Consider the following 25,731-nt stretch of genomic DNA (forward strand, 5'->3'; position numbering starts at 1 on the left):
TTTTTTTTAAATAAAAGTATTACAAATGTCTTCCCCCTTTCCCCTGGCTTCTTCCAGAGCCTCACCTTCTCCTCTAGGCTTTCGCCACACAATCCTTTGTCCAGGGGTTATGCATATATGCATACAAATTCTTTGGTTGGTCTCTTTCCACCAACCTACCCCTCCCTTCCCGCTGAAATTCCAGTCTGTTCCATGCTTTTATCCTCTGGATCATGAAAAGTTTTCATATCATAATCTAACCCTGAGATTTATTAATAGTTATTATGGTAAGAAATAATAAACTTTTAAAAAAATATATATTTTTATTGATTTTTTACAGAGAGGAAGAGGGATAGAGAGAAACATAGATGAGAGAGAAACACTGATCAGTTGCCTCTTGCACACCCCCACCCGGGAGATGCCCACAACCAAGGTACATACCCCTGACGGGAATCGAACCTGAGACCCTTGAGTCCACAGGCCAACGTTCTATCCACTGAGCCAAACCGGTTTTGGCTAAAATAAACTTTCAAAGAGTATTTCTAGAAATAAAAGGAAAGAGGGAAAAAATTAAGGATTTGAAGGAAGACTTCCTCAATTTCTTTATCACTATACTTTCTATTTCTTAAATAAGCTCTGTATTTTCCTACATCTATGCCTATCCACACTATTATTCTAACCTGGATAATCAATCATTATTCCCTCGTATTAAAATATATAGATATGACAAATGGGGTTGATTGAATTATAAAATGCTTTTAGGTTAGTAGAGTTGAAAAATGTTTTTCTTCTAGCATCTTAGGAGAAAATAAATTACGTCTGCAAATTAGATTTCTTTAAAAAAAAAAAAAGTTTTTTTTTTTTTATTGCTTTTTAGAGAAAGAAGAAGGGAAAGGGAGAAATATTTGATCGGCTGCTTCTAGCACATATCCAACTCAGGATTGAGCCCGAAACCCAGGCAGGTGCCTTGACTAGGAATTGAACCAGCAACCTTTTGGTGCACAGGAGGATGCCCAACCAACGGAGCCACACCATCCAGGACAAGTTAACTTAGTTTTAATGAAAGAATCAGGGTAGGCAGCAGCGCACTCGGAGGTCCCGGATCTGTCTCTTGCTTCAACAGCGTTTGGACGAAACAGACCCAGGGACACCATTCTTCCAGCATCTGGCCACTCTCCTGCGTCTCATCTAGTCACCACCGTCAGCGCCACCTCCGGGACCAGCCAACACACCGGTTTTTTGGTTGTTTTGTTTTTTTTCTACCTGAAAGCCTCATTACTGAACCACCATGAGCTCCCAAATTCGTCAGAATTATTCCGCCGACGTGGAGGCTTCGGTCAACCGCCTCATCAACCTGTATCTGAAGGCCTCCTACAACTACCTCGGGCTGGGCTACTATTTCGACCGCGACGAAGTGGCCCTGGAGGGCGTGGGCCACTTCTTCCGCGAGTTGGCGGAGAAGCGGGAGGGCGCGGAGCGTTTGCTAAAGTTGCAGAACCAGCGAGGCGGCTGCGTTCTCTACCAGGACGTGCAGAAACCGCCCCAGGATGACTGGTCCAAAACTCTGGACGCCATGGAATCCGCCCTGGCCTTGGAGAAGAGCCTGAACCAGGCCCTTCTGGAGCTGCATGCTCAGGCTTCTTCCCGCGCGGACCCTCACGCCTGCGACTTCCTGGAGAACCACTTCCTGGAGGAGGAGGTGAAACTGATCCAGAAGATGGGCGACCACCTGACTCACCTCCACAGGCTGGCCAGCCCCCAGGCTGGGCTGGGCAAGTATCTCTTCGAAAGACTCACCCTCAAGCACGACTAGGAGCCTTTCGAGCCCAGAAACCTTCCAGAGGCCCCCCCCCCCCCCCCCCCCCCCCCGCCCTCTGGCTTTTGCCTGAGCCTCTTCCTGAAACTACTAGCCATTCTTTTATCCACCTTGGAGCCCTCTCCCCCAGCACTGGACCAAATGAAACAATAAAGCTTTTTGCAGAAAAAAAAAAAAAAAAGGAATCAGGGTATCCTGGATTTAGGATGCATGCTGGACAAAGGCCATTTTCACAAACCTATGTTGCAAAGTCATAATATATATGAAACCAGGGAAGGAGATTTGGGTTTTCAGGCCACCAAGAGATTTACAAGAATTTATTGTCAAAGGCTTTTTTCTGTTCTCTCACATTCACTAATAGCCTATGCTAATGTGACTTTCAAAGAACGCATTGAACAGATAGTATTCTCTATTCAAATCTACCAAGATAATCATTGATATGCATATCAGTGGTTCTTCACTAGGGGGTGTGTGATTTGTCCCCAGGGGACAAAAGACATTTTTAGTTATCACAACTGAGGAGGGGGTGCTACTGTCATCTAGTGGTGGAGGGCAGAGGTGCTGCTACATATCCCACAATTCAAAGGACTGCCCCCCACTCCCATCTGAACAAAAAATTATCCAGTCATTTGTCAGTAGTAATTGAGAAAAACCTAATAAATATCTCTCCCTCTTCCTCTAAGTCCCTTTTCCTTTAATTGTATCTCTTGGATGAGAAATGGAGCATGTTTTATGATGAGAGAAAATCATACTGAGACGTGAGAGAGAAACATCAGTTGGTTACCTTCTGTATTTGCCTCAACTAGGGATCTAACCGGCAACCTAGGTATATGCCCTGACTGGGAATCGAACCCAAAACCTTTGGTGTACAGACAATGGTCCAAGCAACTGAGCCATCCAGCCAGGACCATTCCACTGAATTTTTATTTGACCAATTAAATAACAAACTTTTTATTTCTTTAAAACATTTTTAAAATTGATTTTAGAGGAAGAGAGGGATGAGACAGAGAGAGGTACATCAATTTAAAAAATATATGTATTTTATTGATTTTTTACAGATAGGAAGGGAGAGGAATAGAGAGTTAGAAACATCGATGAGAGAGAAACATCAATCAGCTGCCTCCTGCACACTCCCTACTTCATATCTACCAGTAGGTAAAAAAAAAAGCGGGGGAGGGGAATGTGCCCACAACCAAGGTACATGCCCAACCAGAATCGAACCTGGGACCCTTCAGTCCGCAGACCCAGGTGCTATTTTTTTGTTGTTCCACTTATTTGTGCATTCATTGGTTGATTCTGTATGTACCCTGACAGGCGATTGAATCGCAACCTTGGTGTATGGGATATGCTCTAACCAGCTGAGCTACCTGACCTGGACAAAGAAAATAACAAAGTTTCTATCAGATTTTATTGGTTAATACAATATCAAATAAATGGTATCTGACCACCATTAATGAGCACTTGAAGTGCTTTCCAATAGATTTCATAAGTAGTTCTTAATTTTAAAAAATGGAAGGTGTTTTGGTATTTTTTATGATATTAAACTTGAAATTTATACTGTTAGAAAATAAAGTCACCAATGTAACACCTGTGTATTTATAAGCCACACAATTCAAAAAACCTTGAAAACAATGAAAGGTACAAATTTTAATCAGTCTATAGTATATTTATTTTGTAACAAAATATATAAAACCAAATATTAAAGTATACTATTGTTTGCATTTTATACATATTGATTATTATGCTGAAATCTGTTAATTTACCATTCAGTGACAATAAATTTTATATTAATTATTTAAAAAATGCCAAGCACATGATTAAGATAAACTTCTTGTTCATCAGAAAAAGAACTTCAGGAGTAAATAGCGATATAGCAAATCCATTCAGAACACTAGGTCTTCATCTTTTGTTTCTTAGACCACTCAGGTGCTTCCTTTTTAGTCTGTTAAAAAGAAAAAGAGAAAATTAAGTAAAATGCTTACTAGGAGGATAAGAAAGGCAATTCATAGAACTAAGTATCAATATGCAATGGGGCTTCTTATGTAAGATTACAGTAAATAATCACTTTTCCTTATTCAGAAGGATACTTTAGGGACAAAGGTTTTATGTTTTGTGAGAAATAATCTCCCACCTGGTATGTCTGTAGAAAGAATAAACATCTGTGTTTTCTGGTTCAAAGCCTGTATTTAACATATTTTATGGAAGTGAGTATCATATGAATTGTTTCTATTTTCAAAGAGAATTATAAAAAAAAAATATCAAGGACACAGCTTTTTTTTTTTTTTTTTTTTTTTGTCGGTCTCATCTATTGTATATATGGACATTCATTCATTCAATAAATATTTATTAAATAATGACTAGATCCAAATCACTGTGCTTTGGCTCTCCTGAATTGCTAAGTATTTACCACCGTTCTTGGGTTCACTACTGAATCATTTCAGTGTACAAAGAGCTTGGCTGTACAGAATAGTAACAAAAAGGCAAGGAAAGTAGACTTACAGAACAAAGTACTCAGAACTCCTTATACAGGGTCCTACACAGGCAGTCAAAGCAGTCTATTTTATAGATGACAATATGTTAAATATGAAGCTTACTGCTTTCCCACTTCCATCTGTTTAAAGTTATAAAGGACTACATTTCTAAATATATATACATATATGCATGTAGGCACATAGATAAGCATGATACTTTTAAGTTTATGTTTTTCATAATTTCATAAGCCATAGCTGATACATAAAATGTTGGAAGTGACATGAGTGGTCAGCTCCTCTTGACCTATCCACGCCCTTGGCCAGCTTCAACGACCACCAAATAAGCCAGCTTCAGTTCCCACCAAATACTCCCCCTCCTCCCCGAATTGCCGCCTTTTTACCACAGCTCAAACCTGAGCTACAAATGCTTTTACAAGGTGTTCCCCACAGGCAACTAAAATTCAGTAGGTATGTCAAAACGAATCCCCAATCATCTATCTTCTCTTTCTTGGTAAAAAGTACTATACTTTGCTCAGTCACTTCAACCAGAAATGTCCTTTTCTTCTTCATCTTAGATTTCTTCTTTTCACTTGCTACATCTATTTTAAACAGTCCCTACCTTTTACTGAAAGTCTTTTAAATTCCTCATTCTGGCTTACCTTGGGCTCTTATCATTTCTGGCTTAATTCCTGCCAGATTTTCTTAACTCTGATTTGGCTTTCTCTTCTATTCTGTTCAATTCATAGTCCATGATCTGTCCAAGCTTATCTTTCTAAAATGCAAACTGCATTAAAACACTTCAGAGTTCTTTCTTGGAAAGAAAAGTCCAAAGTCCTTAGTGTTAAAGGAGAAAGAAATTTCCTTGATAGGGAAAGGCCAGGTGCTGTCTATCAAGAGAATTCAAAGGTGGCGGAGCTGAATGCTAGTTTATTAACTGGTGATGAGAAATGTAATTGTCCGTTGGCCAGGAATGCCTGTTACTTTTGCCAGTCTTATTTAACATTTTTTAAAGCTAAGTCACAGACCATAAAGAAAAATTAGAGTAAAATTGGGGAGATGCTTATTTCTCTTGTAATCAGATCGAGAGGTTTGGGTGACTAAAGAAAGGTGAGTCAGCTGCAAATCTAAGATTCTCACAATCACAGTCACAGAAGAACCAGTGTTTGTGAAATCGTAGGTCTCTTGAGTTATATTTCAATAAAACTGGAAGGAAAAAAAAACCCTGTAGCTTCTCAATCCCTGGGTAAGAAAATCAATTTAAGACCAGATTTAAGGAAGAAAAATAATCGCACAGACTAGAACAGTGGTCAGCAAACCGTGGCTCGTGAGCCACATGCGGCTCTTTGGCCCCTTGAGTGTGGCTCTTCCACAAAATACCACGGCCTGGGTGAGCCTATTTTGAAGAAGTGGAGTTAGAAGAAGTTTAAGTTTAAAAAATTTGACTCTCAAAAGAAATTTCAATCATTGTACTGTTGATATTTGGCTCTGTTGACTAATGAGTTTGCCAACCACTGGACTAGAATACAAAATATCAGAGTACCTCTCCATTGCAGGGGTTAAGCTGTGCTCTGAGAAACTGTGCTCTTCCCTAAGTCAGGATGTAAAATGGTTTTCTTAACTATGGTTCCTGGACAAAAATAAATAAATAAATAAATAAATAAATAAATAAATAAATAAATAAAATCTAAAAGCCACTTCTACACACCAGGTTACAGATCGTCCAGCTTATAGCAAAGGGTATAGAATTTGTACATCTCCACTTTCTTAGTCAAGTGATACTAAAAGTTTTATTACTACTATGTGTATTTGGGAAGAAGCTAAATAAAACTTTGGCATTAAAAAGGAACTATAAGACTCCAAAAGGGCAGTAAAAGAATTTAATGGCAGACAGTACTTCTGATTCCTTTTATCTGTGTTGGTCCCTTGCAGACCATCCTCCCTCCATTCCTCTCCCTCCAGTACATACTTTCTTTTTTTTTTTAATTTATTTTTTTAATATATTTTATTGATTTTTTTTTTGCCCCCCTCCCTCCTATACATACCCTCTCTCCCCAAAGTTTTATGTCCATTGGTTGCACTTACATGCATGTATACAAGTCCTTCGGTTGATCTGTTAACATTCTTTCTTCAGATGTGTTAATGAAGTAGATTTGCCACCAGTGTACCTCTGTCCTGAGGATTAACTGCTTTTCTACTTCCTAAATGGACTTTTCAGATCTTTAATTAAAATTAATTTTATAGCCTGCTCCCATGTTCCTATCCATCCCTAGGTTACTGTGGGGGCACCTCACTTTGACTGTCATGTTCTAACTACTATTTAGAATACAGGGCCCCTTAGCATCTGACCCATACTTACTTCTCTAATCCAGTCTCTTGACAGTCTCCTACATAAACTAAATGATTTGTAGTTGAGATTAGCTTAATAGCACTTCACTGAGCACCTACTCTGTGCCAGTTCCTTGTTTTAGGTGATGGGGATATAAAAATGAATTAAGACCTTGTGACAAAACCTGCTGGCTGCCTGGCCTATATCTACTTTCTCCTTCTTAATAAGAGGACTCTAATTTTATTACGAGAGTAAAGGGCTCACCCAGGTAAAAACTACATTAATCAACCTCCTCTGCTACTGAGATGGCATGTGACTAAGTTCTGGCCAATAGGATGTGAGTAGATGTTCGCTGGAACTTATGAAAACGCTTTTAGGAGGGAGATGGTATATTACCCATTTCTGCTTCCTGCTTCCAATGCAGATGTGATGGCTGAGACTACAGCAAGCATATTGTGAATCTGAAGATAGAAGCCACATACCAAGGATGGTTGAAGAGAAAAGTAGAAGTAACTTAGTTCCCTGAGGGCCAAATATTAGGTCTTTAATGCTTATCCGAAAGTCTGAACAATTTGCTTAAGCCACTGAAATAGCAGTGGAAAGCAATTCCTGGATAATGACGCTTAACCTTTAAAAAATTAGTGTTTATTTTGTTTCATCTTTATCTTAGCTGGTGCTGGCCACCGAGGGAAGGTGTTCCTTTTAAGAACTTAAAGCCTTCAATACTTAACTTGTTATATCATTCTTGCAATTGTTTATTTGAATCAGTCTCTCAATAAATTGTGTTTTCCTTAAAGTCATAAAATATTGTTCAATAAATGTTAGTTAAATGAATAGATTTATTTCTACTGTCATTTAAAAATCTAAATGCTTTATATATTAATGATATACAATAATAAAGTATTTAGTGAAGGATCCCTATATTATCCATAATTTTGACACTGAATACAATTACATTTTTGAATATTCAATAATTCTTTGCCTTACAAGAATGTGAGAATGTGGCAGAAATCTTTATATTCTTAACACTCAGAACAGTGCTTGGCACAAAGGAGGTGCTCGATAAACATTTTTTGAATAAATAAATGAATGAATGCTGCTTTGGTCTGCCATCACAGAAGCCTCTCAGTTTTATTAAGTTTGGACATAAAGTCTCATGAGAGTCTACATTCAAGTTTCCCTACATAATGTGAAAGAAAATGCCTCTACAGTAACACAACAATATGGTTCCAATAACCAGACAACAACCACCCTGCATGGCGGGCAGTATTTATCATTCTCAGGAACACTGGGATTATTCACTGGTAGTGACAATAATGAGTAAAACAGGGAAGTAGTATAGTCTGTTGTATGAATTAAAGTTCACTGATATGTTCAATCTTTCTAGGTAAACTTCTGCCTTCAGTCATGTGACTGTCTGAAATTCAAGTGGCCTGTTCATAGACTATATCACAGTGGCTTCTCATTTATATCAGTATCTATGTTTAATCACAACTAAATTCAAATAAATTCCAACACAGATAACAGTGATTCTGGAAAGTTGATTTCTTATTCTCATGAGATGTATATTCCTCATTTGCAGATATTTTTATCAGTAAGATACTGTCTATTCTAAGTTTCAGATACTGGAAGCTTCTAAATGAGATCACTGATTGGCAAATTATGGCCTCTGGTCTGTCTGTGTTTGGATTGACTGCTAAGAATGGATTTGACATTTAAAAACAACAACAAAAAACAAAGAAACAAAGAGGATATGAAACAGAAATTGTATGTAGCTACAAGCTTAAATAGTTACCATCTAGATCTTTAAAGAAAAATTTGACAACTCCTAACAAATGACTATTTAATCAATTGGGCATAATAAATCAATTCATATATAAACTAACTGATTTTTATTTTGGAAACTCCACTCTTTAACCTATTTAAACACTAGTGTTTCTTTTATATTAGCATATTAAAAAGATTATTTATCCTTCACACCCAAAAGCTGGCACTTCAGGTAATAAATTTTGTTATTCCTCTTCAGTTATTTTTTTAGAGAGGGAAGGGAGAAGGATAGGAGAGATAGAAACATCAATGATGAGAGAGAATCATTGATCAGCTGCCTCCTGCACACCCCCTACTGGGGATTGAGCCTGAAACCTGGGCATATGCCCTGATTGGGGACTCAAATCTGAGACCTCTTGGTTTCTGGTTCGACACACAATTAATTGCTGGGCCATACTGACTGGGCTAATTTTGCATTATCACCACATAGTCTTGATTTGATAGTATTATCTCTAAATTTGCATAAGGACATAGCTGAACTCATACCTCTTTTAAAACTTTTTCTGTTATAAAAAAATAAAGTTGCAGAAAAAAAGATAAGTGCAAAGAAGGAAATAAAAATACCCAATTAATACTTTATATTTTTATTCTTCATTTCATTCTCACTGCATAACCTTATTTGAGTTTCGGGCAAAATCTTACTACTACTTATGTACCGGTTAGAGTCAGGATTTCAGGATACCAGAATCAAGTTACAAAGCTAAAGTCAGAAATGTGGGAGGTCAGGGTCAGAAGGAATAATAGTTCATTGCTTAAAACAGAGAAGAGTCAGCAAAGCCATCCCAGAGGGTGAAAGGCTTTAGGTCTCTGGCTGTATCTTGTGGTTTTCATCCGACCCTATGTTTCCCATTGACATCTGTGTTGTCCGTCTGCTTTCTTCCTGTAGATTGTAATATAAGGGACACATCAGAGTGTCTGTCATAATCTCAGCCAACTTTCTAAGAAAAACTTGCCTGGCAATGATCCTCTGAATAAACAGCCCTGGGCAGCTTTATTTGGTGCCATGTGACCCCTGCTCACTATAATGGCAGCCATTCAGTAGGCTGGCTAATACCCGTCACAAGCCTGGCCACAAAGGATATCACCCAACAAGGATGGGCTGTGCCAATTAGATTCTTGCTCCAGGAAAATACAGGGAGGACTAGGTTTTAAGAGAGTAGATGTGGGGAGGTACACAGAAATGTCTCAGGAGAAGGAGCCGTGAGCAAGTTAATGAGGAAGTGGAAAATACGAATAACCAGAAACAGAGAGAAGCAAAGAGAAGCTGATGTACCGCTCGAGGAAAAGATCCACAGACTCAGCTGCAGAAATTCGCATAGCTGCCTTATATCCAGGCTGGTAAACTGAGGCTTCCTGCTTTCTCCATCCTGTCAGCTTGGTCTCCATTATTGCCATATACAATAGATTCTTACAGCAGTTACCCTTATTTACTCTAGAGTCTAGACTGTAACTCTGTCACTTTTTAAAAATTTTAATTAAAAAACGCTTTTTATTAATTTTAGAGCGGAAGAGAGAGATAGAATCATCAATGTTGAGAGAGAATCATTGGCTGCCTCCTGCATGCCCCCTACAGCAAGTATGTCAAACTCGAGGCCGATGAGCTGCATACGGCTCACAAAGAATATTTTTGTGGCCTAGCCAATATAATGGTAAGAAACATTTCAATAAAAATTTCATAACTTAATTTTTATAATATCCTGTTTTATATATCTAGAGGCCCAGTGCACAGATTCCTGCACTGGGGTCCCTCAAGCCTGGCCTGTGGGATCGGGTTGAAACTGGCTCTCTGACATCCCTGGAGGGGTCCTGAATTTCGAGAGGGTGCACAGTCAGGGCTAGAGAGGGAGCAGGAAGTTGGCCAGCCGGGGAGGAACTGAGAGAGGGCTCCAGGGCATGTCTGGCCCATCACACTCAGTCCTAATCAGTCTGACCCCAGCAGCAAGCTAATCAACCAGTCAGAGCATCTGCCCCCTGGTGGTCAGTGCATGTTATAGTGAATGGTTGAGTGGCCTTAGCATATCATTAGCATATTATGCTTTGATTGGTTGAACAGCCAACCGGATGACCAGACACTTAGCATATTAGGTTTTTATTATATAGGATTATTAATGTTCGTTAATGTCTGATTACTATAGTCATGTTGCATTCATTTCCCTTATGTGCCTTACTCGCAGGTGCACCATTTCTCTCCACTAATATTAGCAGCGAATATTTTAGCAGCTGATGGCCACGCCATTAATCTTGGACTGACTTGTTTGCTATGCGCAACAGAAAATATTTTGCTTTCGGAGAACAAGAAAAATAGGTATATTTGTGTTATGCTAATCAATTTGTGTAGCTATTCAATAGTGTCTGGAAGTTAATGTTCAAGAAAAAATATTAATTTTATTAAAATGTTCTATTATTTTATGTTAGCAATTACTCATTTATTTCAGCCCTTTGTAGTCAGCATGTCTCTATCAAAATAAACCTGTTTCTATGAAAATTGAAGCTTTTTTTTTTTTTTTTGCAGCCCACATAAACTTAAACCTTGTTTATTGGCCCAGGCTAGCCTTTGAGTTTGACATGCTTGCCCTATAGGGATCAAGCCTGCAACCCAGGCTTTTGCCCTGAACAGAAATCAAACCTTGGTTCATAGGTCTATGCTTAACTATTGAGCCACTGCGGCTGGCCACTTCTTTTTTACTTTAAAAGGTTGAACTCTGTAATCACCTCATTGATCTTGAGTAGCATTATCTGAATGTATAATCAAAGAGCTTAGATCAGAAGCTCCCATACTTGACTGATTATTATAATCACCTAGGGAGTTTAAAAATAATAGATTCTGAGGACTCACTGAATCAGAATATCGCAGTTAAAATTGCTTTTCTATCGCTATTTCTACTATTTGTTAAAACATCACTTTCAAATTGTTCTAATTTCTTATTCTTCAACTAATTTCTGTGCATACACATTTCTACCCAATATAAGCATTTCATTTAACATTAATATGATTGATTTCATACTTTATGAGGAAACAGAGCAAACTATACTGTTTTACAAATAAAAGGAGATGGGCGATACTTTGCATCCCTTTTATTCTTTAAAAAATATGAATATTTTAAAAATTAATTTCAAAGAGTAAGGGAGAGAGAGAGACAGAAACATTAATGATGAGAGAGAATCATTTATTGGCTGACTCTTGTACACCCCACACTGGGGATGGAGCCCACAACCAGGCCATGTACCCTGACTGGGAATCAAACTCTGACCTCCTGGTTCATAGGTCAACGCTCAACCACTGACCCACACTGGCTGGGCAATTCTTATATAAAATAAACATTTATATACACATCTTCCCTATTCCCCTATAATTAGTCCTTGGAGACTTGAGGAGGTAAATTTGAAATTAAGGTTAATTTCTGGGCAAGTCCAACATACTAACTAGAAAAATAAAACCCAATTATCAGCTATAAGATAGGATGTATAAATATCCTACTGAAGCTTCCCTTTTCTGAATATGTATACGAGATATACAGATATTTCTAGGACCTTTCATTAAACTACTAAAATTAGTTTAAAACCAATATGAACAAGAAAGAGGCAAAGAGATTTAAGTAAAACATATTTAGTGAAAAACAGATTAAAATTTTAAGTTGTTTTTCTTTTTGTACTTACAAAGAGTGTTGGTTTAGGTATAAATATATTATCTTCATGTTCTCTAGGCACATTCAAAATCTTTGATTTTTGATTTTCTGTCACATGTTTTGATTCCATTTTAGTAAGAAGTAACCTGTCCTCAGAACGCTGACCACGCATATTAGTGAGAATCTGCTTCATAACTGCCAATTCCTGTTGATATATGAAAATAGAAGAAAACAGCAAGTATGATTTCAGCACATCTATAGTAATGAGAGCATAATATGCTAATTAGACCAGATATCCTTCTGGATGTCCTTCCAGATGACGTTTGGACGAAACGGGGGCTGCTAGGGAAGCCAGAGTCTCCGGTGTCAGAGGAAAGTCGCCGGCAGCTGGGTGAAGGAAGGTCTACTCTTGCACATATTTCGTGCATCAGGCCTCTCATAGACTAATAAGGATTGACATTAAAACTTATTTTTATTTTTGGAGTAGAAGAAACAGTTGAAGCAATTATACTATATAAAGTAACATATTAATGAACAATAACAGACATGGCACACATGGTCACTGAGTTTTAGTATGATAAACAATAAATGTCATCCCATAGTCTAATGGTTCCTAAGTTTTTCTGCACAATGGAGTCATCCGAGGAGCTTCAAAATCTACTGAATCCTGTGTCTCACAGGATTATAAAATAATTGGGTTGGGCCAAAATCGGTTTGGCTCAGTGGTAGAGCGTCGGTCTGCGGACTGAAAGGTCCCAGGTTCGATTCCGGTCAAGGGCATGTACATTGGTTGCAGGCACATCCCCAGTAGGGGGTGTGCAAGAGGCAGCTGGTCGATGTTTCTCTCTCATCGATGTTTCTAACTCTCTCTCCCTTCCTCTCTGTAAAAAATCAATAAAATATATTTAAAAAAAAAATAATTGGGTTGGGGAGCAACCTCAGCATTGGATATTTTAAAAGATCTCTAGGTGATTCTAAGGACAAACAAATTTGGAAATAATTGGCATAGTTACATTCCACTATAATTTTTCTACATGTTTGTTGAGTAAATTATTTAAGTATTTAACTTTTTCTACTCGTAAACTATATAATTTCCTTCTGAAATCTTTTATGAAGATGGGAGGGAATAAAAGAGTCCAATTTTTTTTTCTTGCTTATTAATCAGCAGCTCAAAAAATAATTTAAAAACATCTTCAAAATGTAACCATAGCTGAAACCAGTTTGGCTAAGTGGCTAGAGCATCGGCCTGCGGACTGAAGGATCCCAGGTTTGATTCTGGTCAAGGGCATGTACCTTGGTTGTGGGCATATTCCTAGGAGGGGGCATGCAGGAGGCAGCTGATTGATGTTTCTAACTCTCTCTTCCTCTCTGTAAAAAAATCAATAAAATGTATATTAAAAAAAAATAAAAATAAAAAAAGAATGTAACCATGGCATTCCCTATTGTCTTACAAATGAAAAATGGAGTTAGCTTTATCCAGTTGCTGTTTGGACTAAGAATTATTATCTGAACTTGTTAAGGAACTCAGGTAAAAATTTTCACTCATTCTCTCTTCCAAGTCTATTTTCTTTCTCTCTATAATCAAACTTTTAGCACCTAACGTTACTTAGTGGATATTTGTGATTAATCACCACATTGATTCAATCAAACACAAGCATGTGGACAGAGGACAGAATAAACTCTCCTTTATTACATGTAGAACAGTGGGAGGCTTTTTATTTCATCTTCATGCCAAGACACAAACTAACAGTGATAGATAGAAAGATGTTCTGCTCCCTTTTACTAATCTGTTTATAGACATCAGCTCTGTGTCAGAGCAAGTTCCTACAGGCCTTTTTTTCTTTCTGGCTGTCATTAGTTCTATTTAGAACCATCTAGCTTGAGTGGGTATTTAAAAACAGAGCTGTTGAGTTTAAGCCACAAGCTTAATAAATCTTAGGGCCAAGCGAGGAGCTGGAAGAAATGGCACTGGAATCTTCTTTCTCCTTTTGCAATACTGGGGTTGGCTAGGCCAACGCAAATGAGAATGGCTACATCTCAGACTTGGCCAATATTTGAGCCTTTTGAAGGCTCCTTTTGCATTCAAGAGTATGTTATTTCATTTATATGCTCCCCTAGAGAGAAGTAAATGACCACTGATTTAATGTTAAACATTCCTGGTATTATGGCAGCTTTCTGCCCCTGTTCTATTGTACTTACTACAAGAAGTAGAAGGGAAAGGGAGATGACAGTCTCTCAGCACATCCAAAGAAAATTTCTACCTGAAATTTTCCCACCTCCCTTTAGTGGCCATAACTTTTTTTTATCTTGGTATGAAGGTTAAAAAAAATAGGAAAAAAGGACCCCCTCTCCCCCCCCCCCCAAGGCGCGCCCCCCCCCCCCCCCCTACTTCTAGTCTACAGATAAATAAGGTAAAGGAAATCATACTTGCAGGGGGTAGAGGGCAGGCAATGAGCACGAGCAGGAAGAAAAAGAAGAAGCTACCTGTGTACTAGGCAAAGGTTTGGCCCCTAAGTGTCCTAGAGATCATTTTTTGTTTCTCTGTTGCTGGTATAGGAGCAGTTATAGAAAACAGATGATGCCTGAAGTAGAAGACAGAAGAGAAATCAAACGTGTTTGCTTTATCTGGAAGAGGATCATCCAAACGTAGGGTTCTGTCAAAGCACTGCTTTTTTTAAAATTTTTATTAAGGTATTATATGTTACATATCTTACCATTGTCCCTCACCCCCACTCCCATACATGCCCTCATCCCCCAGAGTTTTGCGTCCACTGGTTATGCTTATATGCATGCACACAAGTCTTTCAGTTGATCTCTTATCTCCCCCAAGCACTGTTTTTGAATATACTTTTATTGATTTCAGAGAGGAAGGAAGAGGGAGAGTTACATATAAACATAAATGATGGGAAAAAAATAATCAATTGGCTACTTTCTGCACACCACCCACTGGGGATTGAGCCAGCAAGCTGGGCATGTGCTCTGACTGAGAATTGAACCCTGACCTCCTGGTTCATGGGTCTAGGCTGAACCACCGAAACACCCTAGCCAGGCTCAAGGCATTACTTTTGTTCACTGATAGCATTAAACAGTGTTAGCATGGTTTGTGAAACCCAGGTAAGGAACATTTTCAAAAGCAACAAGTTTCTGTAAAATTTCTGTTAGGATAATACAATGGGTACGAAAATAAAATGTAAAACAATTTTGTTCAGTTTTACTATGTTTGATTATATAGATGATCCCTTTCATATTATTGGTAAATTTGAGAATAGAAAATTCTACTTTAACAAAAAATAGATCAAATAGTTTCCAAAATATCATCATCTACTGAACACATAGAAAGCCAAGCACATGTAGTGGCAATATACACTGAGTGACCAGATTATTATGAATTCTGAACGCATAATAATCTGACCACTCAGTGTATAACCTATATAATAAAAGGCTAATATGCAAATTGTCCCCTCAACCAGGAATTCAACCAGCAGGCAGGCTGGCGAACCACCCATGTCTCTTCCCCCTGGCCAGGTTGGCTGGCCCCCACCCATGCACTGGGTGTCTAATATATATATTAGAAGTCCAGTGCACGAAATTCATGCAATGGTGGGGAGGGGTGTCCCTCAGCCCAGCCTGCACCTTCTCCAATCTGGGACCCCATGAGGGATGTCCGACTGCCTGTTTAGGATCAGGCCTAAACGGGCGGTCAGACATCCCTCTCACAATCCAGGACTGCTGGCTCCCAACTGTTTGCCTGCCTGCCTTCCTGATTGCCCTTATCTGCTTCTGCCTGCCAGCCTGATCACCCTCTAATCACTCCGCTGCCAGCCTGATTGATGCCTAACTGCTTCCCTGCCAGCCTGTTTGCCCTTAATTGTCCTCCCCATGTAGGCCTGGTCACCCCTAACTACTCTCCCCTACAGTCCTGGTCCCTCCCAACTGCCCTTCTCTGCAGGCCCAGCTGCCCCAAACTTCTCTCCTCTGCCAGCCTGGTCACCTCTAACGACCCTCCAATGCAGGCTTGATTGCCCCAACTGTCCTCCCTTGCAGGCCTGGTCTCTCCCAAATGCCCTACCCTGCTGGCCTGGTCCCTCCCAACTGTTCTATCCTGCTGGCCATCTTGTGTCCACATGGGGAAGACATCTTTGACCACATGGGGGTAGCCATCTTGTGTTGAAGTGATGGTCAATTTGCATATTACTCCTTTTTTAAAAAATATATATTTTATTGATTTTTTAGAGAGGAAGGAGAGATATAGAGAGTTAGAAATATCGATGAGAGAGAATCATCGATCAGCTGCATCCTGCACAGCCCCCATGGGGGATGTGCCCCGCAACCAAGGTACATGCCCTTGACTGGAATAGAATCTGGGACATTTCAGTCCGCAGGATGACGCTCTATTCTCTGAGCCAACCTGGTTTCAGCATATTACTCTTTTATTAAATAGGATAGAGGCCTGGTGCACAGGTGGGGGCCTGCTGATTTTCCCTGATGAGTGTCCCAGATCAGTGTGGGGGGTTCCCTTGGGGAGTGGGGGCAGCCTGGGCGAGGGGCTTCTGGTGGTTTGCAGGCTGGCCATGCCCCCCAGCAACCCAACTGGAGGTCCTGGCATCTGGAATTTATTTATCTTCTATAGTTGACACTTTGTAGCCTTGAGTGGAGCCAAGCCTCCTGCTTGCTTTGTGGCAGCAGCCATATTGGTTGGGTTAATTTGCATACCTGCTCCTGATTGGCTGGTGGGCGTGGCTTGTGGATGTAGCAGAGTGATGGCTAGTTTGCATATTACTCTTTTATTAGTTAGGATAATTGAAACTTTGTAGCCTTCAGTGGAGGCCTGGGGCAGCCAGGGTGTGCGGGAAGCTGGGCTTCTTCCATTTCTGGGGAAACCCAAGCCTCCTGCTTGCTCCCTGGTTGCAGCCACCTTGGTTGGGTTACTTTGCATACTCACTCCTGATTGGCTGGTGGGTGTGGCTTCTTGGTATAGCAGAGGTATGGTCAATTTGCATATCACTCTTTATTATTAGATAGTATATCCTATATATTAAAAGAGAAATATGGAAATCAACCAAATGGCAAAATGACCATTGCTATGATCTGCACTGACCAGTAGGGGGAAGACGCTCAATGCAGGAGCTGCCTCCCCTACCCCCCTCTGCCTGCCGCCGGCCCCCTGGTGGACAGTGTGCTCCCTCAGGCACAAGACAGGCTGATGGCTGGTGAGCACAGTGGCCCCCAAGGGAGCACTAAGGATGTCTGACTGAAAGCTTAGGGAGGAGCAGGCCTAAGCAGAGAGTGGGCCTAAGCCACAGCAGTTGGACATCTGCCAAGGACTCCCAGACTGCGCAAGGGCTCAGGCTGGGCTGGGCCTCCCTTCCTCTCTCCCCCGCCAAGTGCATGAATGTCATGCACTGGGCATTTAGTATATACATATATTTGTACATATGGGCACGTGCACACGCGCACACACACACACACACACACACACACACACAGTGGCCATATTATGCGTTCAGAGATCATAATAATCTGGCCACTCTGTATTAGTACTAGGTGAGAAGTCAAAGACACAGCCATTCCTGACTCTATTATTAATTGTGTAAATACAGACAATCTACTCTGGTTCAATGAGCTTCAGTTTCCTAATTGATAAAATGTATGCTTGTGTTACCTTTTTGAATTTTTGCCAATCTGATAAGTTTTTGGGTATGTTTGTTTTGCATTTCTTCTACTGTGAGGTTCAACAGCTTTTCATATATATATACATATATATATATGTGTGTGTGTGTGTGTATATATATATATATATATATATATATATATATATAATTTCCTTTTCTACTGGGTGATTGGTCATTTTCTTATACTTTTCAAGGAGCTCTTTATATGTTAGAGATATCAGCCTTTTGTAACATGAATGGCACTTTTTTTCAATTAATTTTTATTTGACTTTATTTACACTTTTTTTTTGCTATCTACTTTCTGATTCTGATGTAGCTGAATATGTCAGTTTTCAACTTTATAGCCTTCTTCATGGTTCTTCTTCCATTTTCCTCAAGTTATTTTTTCTTTTATTTTTCAAACATTTAGATCTTTGATCTGTTTCAAGTTTATTCTGGGCTTTCGTGATAAGTGCAGTGGATTGAACATTTTTTTTTTTTTTTTTAGGGTGACACAGTTTTCTTTAATTATTCTTTGGGGGGGAAGGGACACCACACTTCCACTCAATTAAAATAAACATTATTATCAGCACAGAAGTCTTTATTTTTCCCCACTTATGCCATGAATTCATAGGGAATGGGTCCCAGCAGCTCAGGCTCCTTTCCATTGGTTCTCACAAAGTGTGCTTCTCTGGGTGGAGCAGGCTGACACTTCAATTAAACCCAGGTACCTTTTTCTTTGGCTTCCTTCTTTTTCTGATCTGATCTTCACACATTTCAGGAAGCTATTTCGGCTCTTAAGAGTGCTTAATATGCTCAATACATACATTAATTCTCTTAGCAAGAATCTTGCCCTTAACTTGCTTGTTCACAATAATGCCCACTGCATGCTGGGTGACATTGTGGACTCTTCCAGTTTTGCCATGGTAACATTTGTGGGGCCTTCCTTTTTGAACAGTGCCCATTCCCTTCATGTCCACAATATCACCTTTCTTGTAGATTCGCATGTATGTGGTCAAAGGAACAGCTCCATGTTTTCTAAAAGGCCTAGAGAACAGATAGCGGGTGCCTCTCCTCTTTCCCTTTGTGCTAGTCATTTTGGCGAATTAGTCTGTACAACCACGGCCACCGGGAGCCACGCGCAGGGCCGACCTGGAAGATGGCAGTTCCGGCCGGAAAGGGGGATTGAACATCTTTTTTCCCCCATGGCTATTCTGTAATAACAACATTATGTACTGCATAGACAAATCTTTCCGCATTGATTTGAGATGCTAACTTTACCATATATTAAACATCCATAAGTGTATGGTTTATTTCTGGGCCTTTAAACTGAACTCCAATGGTCTTTTTATTCATTCATGCACCAATGTTCTACTATTTCAATATTTTATGATTGAAGTGTTTTCTGGCTATATTCTTAGAGATAGGGGCTCAAAATCATATAATTTATTTTAGCTCCTATTTCAAGCTTGACTTTCTTATAGTTATTCCCCTTTTCTTGAGTTCTGCCTTTTTATCCTCAATGGATATAATATATGCCCTTTAAAAAATATTACCTAAGAATATCTAGCGTCTTAATCATAATGTTTGCAGGAATCAATTTTGACTGTTTTTAAGACTGATGCACAGTTGTTATTCTGAAATTTATTTTTATTGCACAGTTTGGCAAGTTCCATTATTTCGTGCATCTCTCTTTTTGTTACTTGATGGCATACGGTCTAGTATGTTTTCAGGAGAGAATACTATGGAAGAAAGTATTGTGCTTTCCTTCAGAACTTAGATGGGATTACTTACTTCTCTGTTCCAAAGTCAAATTTCTGAGAACTCTGATGTCAAGTTGATTTCTGTATCTTTCAACGTATTTTTCTCTCTCTGAAATCTTCTATATTGTTTAGCTATTCCTTAACTTCCATCTTTTTACCTTTTCTAAGTCTTAGGAGAATTTGCTGACCTTTGCTCATATCTTTATACTGGCATTTTTACTTAATACAGTAACTTCATAATTTTTATTTTATTTTATGATTTTAGCAAAATTTTAAAATATCACAAATTTTTACCACCACTATTTGTTCATTTATTTATTTACTAGAGGCCTGGTGCATAAAAATTCATGCACTGGTGGGGGGGCGGGGATTCCCTCAGCCTGGCCTTCCTCCTGTCATAGTCCGGGAGCCCTCAGGGGCTGGAGGAGATCCGGCGATCAGAAGGCGATGCTCCCCGCACACTCCTGCTGCTGTCACTGCTGGCAACACAAGCTTTGGCCAGCCATGATTATCTGAGCCTCGGGCCAACTGTAGGTGGCTGAGCAGCTGCTATCTGAGGCTTTCTGTGCCTCAGGCTGGCCCTGGGTGGCAGGAGAGCTGAGGGGACTGGGGGACTTTGGTGCTGCATGCCTGCTGCCCTGGCGAGGCTGAGGGACTGAGTGCTGCCATCTTGTGGCTGTGGGCACTGCCATCTTTGAGCATGTGGCAGTTAATTAACATATTACCTCCTTATTGGCTGTGGGTGCTGCCATATTTTGTGAAGGCATGTCAGTCAATTAGCATATTCCCTCTATTAGATAGGATTTCCTTTTTTTTAAAAAAAAATATGAATTGTGTTTTAATCTTGTTTGGTTATCTTTTGGGGGCTGATAATGCAGGCCTTTTTCTGATTTGACTCAGGGCTCTGAGCACTTCTCCAGATAGGGTTGAATGAAAAGACTACAGCAACAGATATGATCAGCATCTCCATGAATTTGAGACTACTCTGGGGTAAAGCAGACTCAATAATCCCAGGGATTTTTAAAAGGGGAGATCACCACTAACCTCTCCCCTAACTCTGCATCACAGACAAGCTTAAACCTCCTGAAGCCAGAGCGAGCATGAGGCCGTACCACCTTTGATACAGGCACTAAACCAACCCTGACGTTGCTCACAGGGGAGGTTGCCCAACCCAACCCACACCCCTGTGGTGGTCCATCAGGACTGGGTCCTGAGATATAACACCCCACTCCATCCCCACTAGCTGGAACCCACAGTGCCTAGTGCCATTTCAGTCTCCCACTGTTTCTTGTTTTATGAAAAGACTACTTTCTCGAATCTTTCTGAAGAAACCAATTACAATGCTTTGTAAGTTCTTTCTTGCTCCAGAATTTCCTTTTGTTTCCTTTGGGGAAGAAGTTCAGTTTATCTGCTTATTCTGATTTTTTTTCTTTTGTGCTATTCATTTTCTTGCATTTTCTGATGGCCTTTGGTTGTGTCTTCCAACTTATGAACGAATGAGCAGATTAAATGTTTTCTTTCGGCTGTTATGGGCCATTCATCTGAATGAAAGAGTACAACATCTATACATGTGGACAAGAAAATCTGTCTAGCAGACTTTCCTCTAAGGTCCTCAGGCAGAACACAGGTTCTCTTCTCCAAAAGAAAAATGTGGATTGTCTTAATCTGGAGCCTCTTCATTTGGACAGTTCTAGCCTATCTCCAGCAATTCACTCAGCAACTTTGAAGCCATTTCTCCAAATACATTTTAAAATTCGTGTGTGTGTGTGTGTGTGTGTGTGTGTGTTTAAATTATAAAGCATTACTTGCTCATTGTAAAATTCAGATACTGAAAAAGCACCTCTTTTTTCTTTTTATCACTTGTTAGATACCTTTAAATGCTATTCTATAACACAGTCTGGTTTACAATAATATTCATTAATTCTTTTTTTATACCATAATTGCCCCTTTATTTTAAAAAATTACAGGAAATAATTTTCAGAAAATCTTATTTCATGGAAGTATTGCTTATATCAAACATTTTATATCACTATCAATTCCACTGAGGAGCTGCCTTTTTTTAAAGGTACTAATTCTGATTGATGGAACACTTGCCCTTGAAATAGAAAGTTTCCATTACTTATTCAAATGTCAAAATTAAGATTATTAAGAAGTACATCTTAGGTAAATAATAATCTTTTTTAAAACTATGAGGTCATTCTGTTTAAAACTTTTAAGAATACTCACAGAAAATAGATAATATTTATTCAAACTACACTCTGAAGGGCTGGGCTATTATAGACACGTATATGTGAAGCAGCTCTTTAAAGAAATAAGATGCCTATACAGGTCTGTCTGATGTAACACACATACTGAAAGTAATAAAACCTGGAAGACCAATAGTGTTATGCTATGTTCTGATATCCAATCAGACCTGAGAGACTCTGCCAGCTGCAAAGGAAAGTCTGGCTTTAGAAACATCTATATGTATAAAATCCTAATATGCAAATAGACCGAAAAGTGGAACAATTGAACAACCAAACAACTGGTTGCTATGACGTGTGCTGACCACCAGGGTGCATGTGGAACATAGCAGGCATTGGCAGCAGGCGGCAGAATGTGGAACATGGTGGGCATCGGCTGAAGTGGGATAGTGGAGCAGGTGAGCAGGGGTGCCAGGCCAAAGTGGGGCACTGGTCCCTGTCATGGGGCAAGCTTCTGATGGTTACTGAAAATTCTTTGCTCCCATGTGCTCACACCTGCTGCTGGTGCTGGCTCCGCCTGCACTCACTGCTGACACCAGTGGCTGCCAGCCCCAATCGCCCTGAGGCCTTCTCCACCTCCCCCTGCTCTTGAGGGGCGATGGGGCCGGCAGCCATCTATCGCACCTAATGCTGATGACAGCCCCATTTGCACACACTGCTGGCGCCAGCCCCAATTGCTCTGCGCTGTCAGTGAGTGTAAGAGGGGCCGGTGCCGGCAGCGTGTGGGAGTGGCGGTGACGGGAGTAGGGCTGCCAACAGACAGGGGACTGGGGGCCATGGTGGGAGGGGCTGGCAGCGGCATGGAGGATGGGCCGTGACTCATCCCTGTGCCCACTGCAGCCTCATGGCCCACAGTTCTTTTCAAGGTGCACGAATTTGTGCACTGGGACTCTCGTGACTTTAATAACAGTGGAATTTCAAAGACAATTACTTCCTTTTCATCATCATGTACAGAAGTGTTTTATTTTTTTATTTTTATTTATTTATTTATTTATAATATATATATTTTATTGATTTTTCACAGAGAGAAAGAGAGAGGGATAGAGAGTTAGAAACATCAATGAGAGAGAATCATCGATCAGCTGCCTCTTGCACACCCCCTACTGGGGATGTGCCCGCAACCAAGGTACATGCCCTTACCCGGAATCGAACCTGGGACCTTTCAGTCCACAGACTGACGCTCTATCCACTGAGCCAAACCGGTTTCAGCAGAAGTGTTTTATTTTTTAAGCTTCTCATGCATATGAATAGTTTAGGCACAAATGATCTACTAAATGTTTGATTTAAAAACAATAATATTCATTAATTCTGACATGCTTTTATGCTCATTTTGAAAAAGTTAATAGTATATGTGTTATAATTGTAGCATATCAAATACAGAGAAAAATTACAGTAACTTTAATAATTAATGAACCACTCATTAAAATTAATAAATGTAGACTTACTTTTGAAATTACAATTGAAACTTAGGCTAAACTAAAACAAAACAAAACAATAAGAAACACACTGTAGTAAAATAACTACTCTTCAAAATTGAAGAAGTCGAGGGCAAGAACTTTCTTAAGAAACGTCCAGATGATGATAATGATGATGATGATGATTGTTATTGTACAAATAATCTCCATGAAAGAGATATATTGTTGTCTTGAATCCAAAAGCACATAGCTTGGCCATTTATATAAACTATTTGCATAGAATAGTGCTTATTAAAACAGCTCAACTGCAGAGCAGCTGCTTAACAGTATTGCATAGTTCATGCAAATAAATTGCTGAAAGTTGTAAACTCTGCAAAGATGTTGGCAAGGGGACACATAGATGGCATTTCTTGATGAAAATAGCTCTGACAAGTATAATGCAAACTATGTGCGCCACTGCAGGTTAAATGTAATTGCTTTTATATAGCAATACCAAAGTTTCATGACTAACAAGTCAGATAATTCTGGGTAGCACTTCTACTTGAGACAACACAATGTGAAAACTTACCATATTTAATTGTTTTTATTAAAAAATATTTTTATTGATTTCAGAGAGGAAGGGAGAGGGAGAGATAGAAACATCAATGATGAGAGTGAATCATTGATGGGCTGCCTCCAGCATGCCCCACACTGGGGATTAAGCCCACAACCTGGGCATGTGCCCTGACCAGGAATCAAATGAGACCTCCTGGTTCACAGGTTGAGGAATGCTCAACCGTTGAGACATATTTAAAACAATACATACAACATTTAAACTTCACTTAAAAGGGTATTTGATAAATATTTTATTATGAACATTTTTAAAGAATCAAAAAGAAGAGAGCCTAGCACATTTAATCTTTAGTTCTATTGTTCAACTTTGACAATTATCAACATTTTTCTATTTTTTTAAACAACTTTATTGAGATATTATTAACATACCATATAGCCATCCATTTAAAGTATATCAATTCATGGTTTTTAGTAATGTTCAACCATTACTGTAGTTAATATTTGAAATATTTTATGTCCTCAAAAAGAACTCCTGATTCCTTTAGCTATCACTTCTCTATTCCACTTTGCCCCCAACTTCCATGCCCTAAGTAACCACTAATCTACTTTCTGTCTCTGTAGATTTCCCTGTTGTAGTCACCTTATATGAATGGAATCATATAAGATGTGGTCCTTTGTGACTGGCTTTGTTCATTTTGCATAATATTTGGCCAAAGTTCATTTATGTTATAACATATATCAGTCTTAATTCCATCTTTACGGTTGAGTACCATCCTACTGTATCGCTATCACACATTTTGTTTTTTATTCATCAACTGATGGATATTTGGGTTATATCTACCTTTTAGCTACTGTGAATAATGCTGCTTTAAACATTTGTGCACAAATTTTTGTATGGATGTTGTCAGTTCTCTTGTGTGTACACTTCAGAGTGGAATTGCTGGGGTCACATGTGGCAACTCCATAGTTATCTGTTTGAGGAATTGCCAGATTGTTTTCTCAACATTGTTTAATGTTTCCTTACCAGTATTTTGGAAAATGTTTTAAAGCAGATTTCAGACCTCAGATCACTTCACTTATAAACACTTTAGTAGAGATTTTAAGAGATAAAGATTTAAAATAATACCAAGATAGCATTATCATATCTAACACAATGCAGTTTAAAAGAAAATGCAAATTTAATTCAATCATCTATCCTATAGAGTGCTCAATAAGAATTTTATATTATCAAAGCAAATTTCAGCACAGTGTTTAATGTATGATTTTTGATGAAATTAAAATTATACCTTGAATGCCAATGCACTATACTCTAAATACAAGACAAAATAGGTTTTGCATGGCAAAACTGTTAGAGAATAGGCTATCTACAACTGCATAATGCTTTCCACTGCCCTCAATTTTTCCATCTAAATACCTGCTCTCATTTGTAGGCTAACTTCATCCTAGGATGCCTCTTTGCCTCAAGGGGAGGATATAAAGTTTTTAGGTGTGGAGAGAGGAAGAGAAAGGATAAGAATTAACATTCACCGAGTATCTACTCTGTTCCAGGCTTTGAGGTAAGTATTTTACATAATAAATTAAAACTCTCCTAAATACCCAGGAGGTAGATATTAACTCAAATTTGAAGATGAGGAAACTAAGGTTTAGAAGATTTTTAGAAATTTATCCAAGTTTACTATATAGCTACCAAAAGGTGAAACTTGGATTCAAATGCAGGTCTCTGAGGGTTCAGATTTGTTATTTACACAACGCAGATACCTTCTGCCAATGATTTTGATATACACAATTTCAGGTTTAGAAGGGATCTTCAAGTTATTTAACCTAGCATCTATGAAAAACAAGGCAATATAACAACACTGACAATAATAACAAAACGGAGCAAAATAAAACAAACAAAACATGTCTCTTTATAATTTTTAACATTAGTTGGCTTTTTTTTTTTTTTTTGGGAGGGGGAGGGCCTAAAGAATTATAAATTTATTAGAGACCCAGTGCACGAAATCTGTGCATGAGGGGGTGGGGGTGATGTCCCTCAGACCAGCCTGCTGGGACCTTTCCAATC

At 39.2% G+C, this 25,731-nt stretch overlaps 2 protein-coding genes and 1 pseudogene across 3 annotated transcripts in view; 1 reads left to right on the forward strand and 2 right to left on the reverse strand.

The window, feature by feature from the left end:
- Window positions 1-1,068: 1,068 nt before the first annotated feature.
- Window positions 1,069-1,792, forward strand: LOC311618558 (ferritin light chain-like; the record flags this gene model as incomplete). The annotated part of the gene is made up of 1 exon (XM_084876173.1): window positions 1,069-1,792. The coding sequence occupies exon 1, from the start codon at window positions 1,268-1,270 to the stop codon at window positions 1,790-1,792; it is 525 nt and encodes a 174-aa protein (XP_084732299.1). The 5' UTR covers window positions 1,069-1,267.
- Window positions 1,793-2,814: 1,022 nt separating this feature from the next.
- PIBF1 (progesterone immunomodulatory binding factor 1) overlaps window positions 2,815-25,731 on the reverse strand; it is a 184,857-nt gene continuing 161,940 nt past the window's right edge. Inside the window, exons 17-18 of the mRNA XM_084876482.1 lie at window positions 12,077-12,250; window positions 2,815-3,737 (exon numbers count right to left, since the gene is read on the reverse strand). Coding sequence (XP_084732608.1) covers window positions 3,687-3,737; window positions 12,077-12,250 — 225 coding nt within the window. The 3' untranslated portion in view covers window positions 2,815-3,686. The remainder of the gene's footprint in view (window positions 3,738-12,076; window positions 12,251-25,731) is intronic.
- Window positions 18,194-18,896, reverse strand: LOC311620315 (large ribosomal subunit protein eL21-like; annotated as a pseudogene). The gene has a single exon. The product of its transcript is annotated as a large ribosomal subunit protein eL21-like (transcript).

Source organism: Pipistrellus hanaki, assembly GCF_964339955.1.
Source record: "Pipistrellus hanaki genome assembly, chromosome: 3".
NCBI classification, from domain to species: Eukaryota; Metazoa; Chordata; class Mammalia; order Chiroptera; family Vespertilionidae; genus Pipistrellus; species Pipistrellus hanaki.